We start from the raw sequence: 2,934 nt of genomic DNA on the forward strand, positions 1-2,934 counted from the left end.
ACACACACACACACACACACACACACACACACACACACACACACACACACACATATTTCAATTATTACAGTATATTATGTAATACATAGTATGTACACATATTGCGTGATTACCTGTGCAGGAAGCTTGGAATTTTTCAATTCTGAGAGTTGATTTCTTTGATTGTTTGTAGGTCGTTTTCGTTTCACGGTGGAAGTATGATTTGTATATTGTCCGCTTATTTGCACCAAATTGGCCTGAGTACTGAATGTACCAGTTTTGGAAACCGAGCTCGACGCCACGTTCGTCCCAAGTGATAGTGCGGAAGACACTGGTGTGTTTGGCCGGGATTTTTTCACGATCGGCGAGTTGGGTTCGCTCTCTACCGAACTGCTGGTCGAATTTCTTCGTTTATGAGAATCCTTTTTGTTCTTATTATCACAGTTTGTCGTTATTGCTGGTCGCAGCGGTAATGGATGTGGTTGCAAAAGAATGCTACCGATGAAATCTCCAATCTCGTCTAACACGCATCGATCCACCATGCTCTGTGTGATGCCTTCGAGTATCTTTTTAGACGTGGATATTCTGAGATAATCATCGGCCGTACCCACGACTACCAAACTCGTCTCGACCAGCATCTTTTCACGGAGTTCTTCCAAATCGTCCGGTCTAACGAGAGTAGCATTTTGTCCAATAATAAACATGACAGGACAGCGAATGTCCATTAACACATCATCAGGTGTACCTCGTTTTCCCTCAACCGTTGTGAAAGGAAATCCAATGCAGATAACAGCAGTTATGTGTTCCATCTGGGCCACCTATATCGGAAAACAAATAAAAATCAATAGTAAATAAAAACGATTAAGAAATGTTCAATACAATTAAGTGAAAAAAGCCATAGTTGATCAAAGCAGGTATTGATGTGTAATATTTTTTGCGTTTATTAGTTTTCAATACCTGGAACGACTGACTATGACCTTTTTCGCTTGTACTGAATAAAAATTAATAACGAGAAAAAAAATTAATGCAACATATGTTACCTGACAAGCAAGCGCTGCACCAGCATTGAAACCTACGAGTATGATTGGCCTACCAGGACAGTCACTTCTGACATCATGTATCTTAGCTCTTGTAGCCTGAACCAATTGATCCATGCATACCATCATAGTCATTCTGTTTACTGCCAAACCTATATGAGTATGGACAGTAGCAACCATGCCTAACGATCCCAACTGTGTAATCCATTTATGTTGACGAGAGGAAACAGCCGATGCTATACCAGAAGGTACTATTATTAAGATCGGATTTCCAGGCAATTTCTTCTGCAATTAATGTTAATTATCGTTTTACATTACTTTATCAAAATAATATGCATTGATTAAGTTATCATTTACAAATAATTATCCTATTTACAAGTCTATTTCCGTTCAAATTCTGTGCGATCGGATCCCAAGATCGTTTTAAGAGTGATCCAAGCGTTTCCCATGTTATGGAACCTCCCTTAGAATTAATATTTGGTTGCACAGCGATCATTTTATCAATTAGCTGAGGAATCTTTAATCTCAAGGCCTGTAAAATATCGAGATAAATGGCTAAATATTCCTGAGGAAGATGCTCGAATAGCAAATTATGCAGCCATTGAGCCAATCTCCAGTCCCATCCAGTTGATCCAGCTAACGTTTCCCGAAATCTTCTTGCAGCAATATCCACTGATGTCCTTCGAAAGATCGGTTCCGTTACGCTATTAGCCTTGGCTAATCTTGCAAGTCTTTCCGAGCTTAATATCCGTGTTACTTTGGTAAATATCCGATTCTGGGTGGGAGACCATAGAGTTTTCTCTATTTTGTCTTCCCAATCCTCTTCTTCCTCCTCCTCGGGTCGCGCAAAATTCGCTAAACGTTCAAATTCATCCATCATATGTCGAACTCGACTTAAGTCAAAAGGCAATGGTAATGGTTCACTGCCAATATTTTCCACGTCAATTTCTTCATCTTTTCTATGCTTATCACTAAAATATAAAAAGTAATATAGATCAATTATTATATTCATCTTGTTTATCCTCTCATATTTAAGTAAAAATCAAATTGAATGTCAAATGTCAAAGGTCTGTTCTTTTTAACTGAATTTCTTGCATCATTCATCTTTCCTCCTTTCTATATTAAAAAAAAAGAAAAAGATAAATTGTACAAGTTTAGCTAAAAAGAACAAATTTATTATCTTACCTTGCAATATTTTTTGAAAAAAACAGCTTTTTTACAGGTTTTACATAAGCGTTCTCAGGCTTCCAATTCCAAGGTCGAGCATAACAATGATCTTTGAATATCACATCACTGTCCATCTCATAAGTTCCAGCTAATTGATGTAAATATGCCGTTAATTTGTTTGAAACATCATCAAATATATCAGTAGTTGGACTTGGTAGTCCAGAACTGTTCACAGAGGTAGATGGTGCCATAGGTATAGATGTTAACATTGTACTTATTTTGAAATTAATTTATGAAATTAAATCAATTGGTAGAAGATGAATATTTGCATATTTAATATCTCTAAGTTCCTTCCAAATATTCTATTATAATGTAATAGAATTATATATCATATATGAAACAATTTTCTTTCTTCTTCTTTTTCGTTTTTGGTAGAACTGTTCCTAAAATAGATATCAATTATATTTCCTATGTTAATGAAGTGCCAAAGACTTACTATTATCACATGGTACAAATAACTGTGCTAATTCTAAAATGTTATTATTATATCATAGGTATTTATTACTATAATTTAATTTACCTTTCTGCGATTTGAATTAGATTTTTTTACATGTAAGAAATTCAAGAACTAATCTGTATTCCCTTTTCTACGTCGAACACTTAATTGTTCATTAAATTAGTACCATTATCCCTGTTTCAAACGTTTAATTGTTCATTAAATCAGTACTATTTTCATCTATCGCGTACTACA

General features: G+C 35.4%; 1 protein-coding gene across 1 annotated transcript; it reads right to left on the reverse strand.

Moving 5' to 3' along the window:
• Positions 1-74: 74 nt before the first annotated feature.
• LOC105617855 (KAT8 regulatory NSL complex subunit 3) lies at positions 75-2,452 on the reverse strand. The gene is made up of 4 exons (XM_012199404.1): positions 2,202-2,452; positions 1,393-1,987; positions 1,020-1,301; positions 75-797 (listed from the first exon to the last, which is right to left on the reverse strand). The coding sequence occupies exons 1-4, from the start codon at positions 2,450-2,452 to the stop codon at positions 75-77; spliced, it is 1,851 nt and encodes a 616-aa protein (XP_012054794.1).
• Positions 2,453-2,934: the final 482 nt, after the last annotated feature.

This window comes from Atta cephalotes (assembly GCF_000143395.1).
Source record: "Atta cephalotes unplaced genomic scaffold scaffold00001, whole genome shotgun sequence".
NCBI classification, from domain to species: Eukaryota; Metazoa; Arthropoda; class Insecta; order Hymenoptera; family Formicidae; genus Atta; species Atta cephalotes.

Bases quoted from the DNA above. Each gene is read 5' to 3' on its own strand.
- LOC105617855 (XM_012199404.1), bottom strand. From the start codon at position 2,452: ATGTTAACATCTATACCTATGGCACCATCTACCTCTGTGAACAGTTCT. The intron at 1,988-2,201 runs GTAAGATAATAA...TTTATATTTTAG, and splicing joins TTTTCAAAAAATATTGCAAG to TGATAAGCATAGAAAAGATG. The intron at 1,302-1,392 runs GTAAATAGGATA...CATTAATTGCAG, and splicing joins ATTTGAACGGAAATAGACTT to AAGAAATTGCCTGGAAATCC.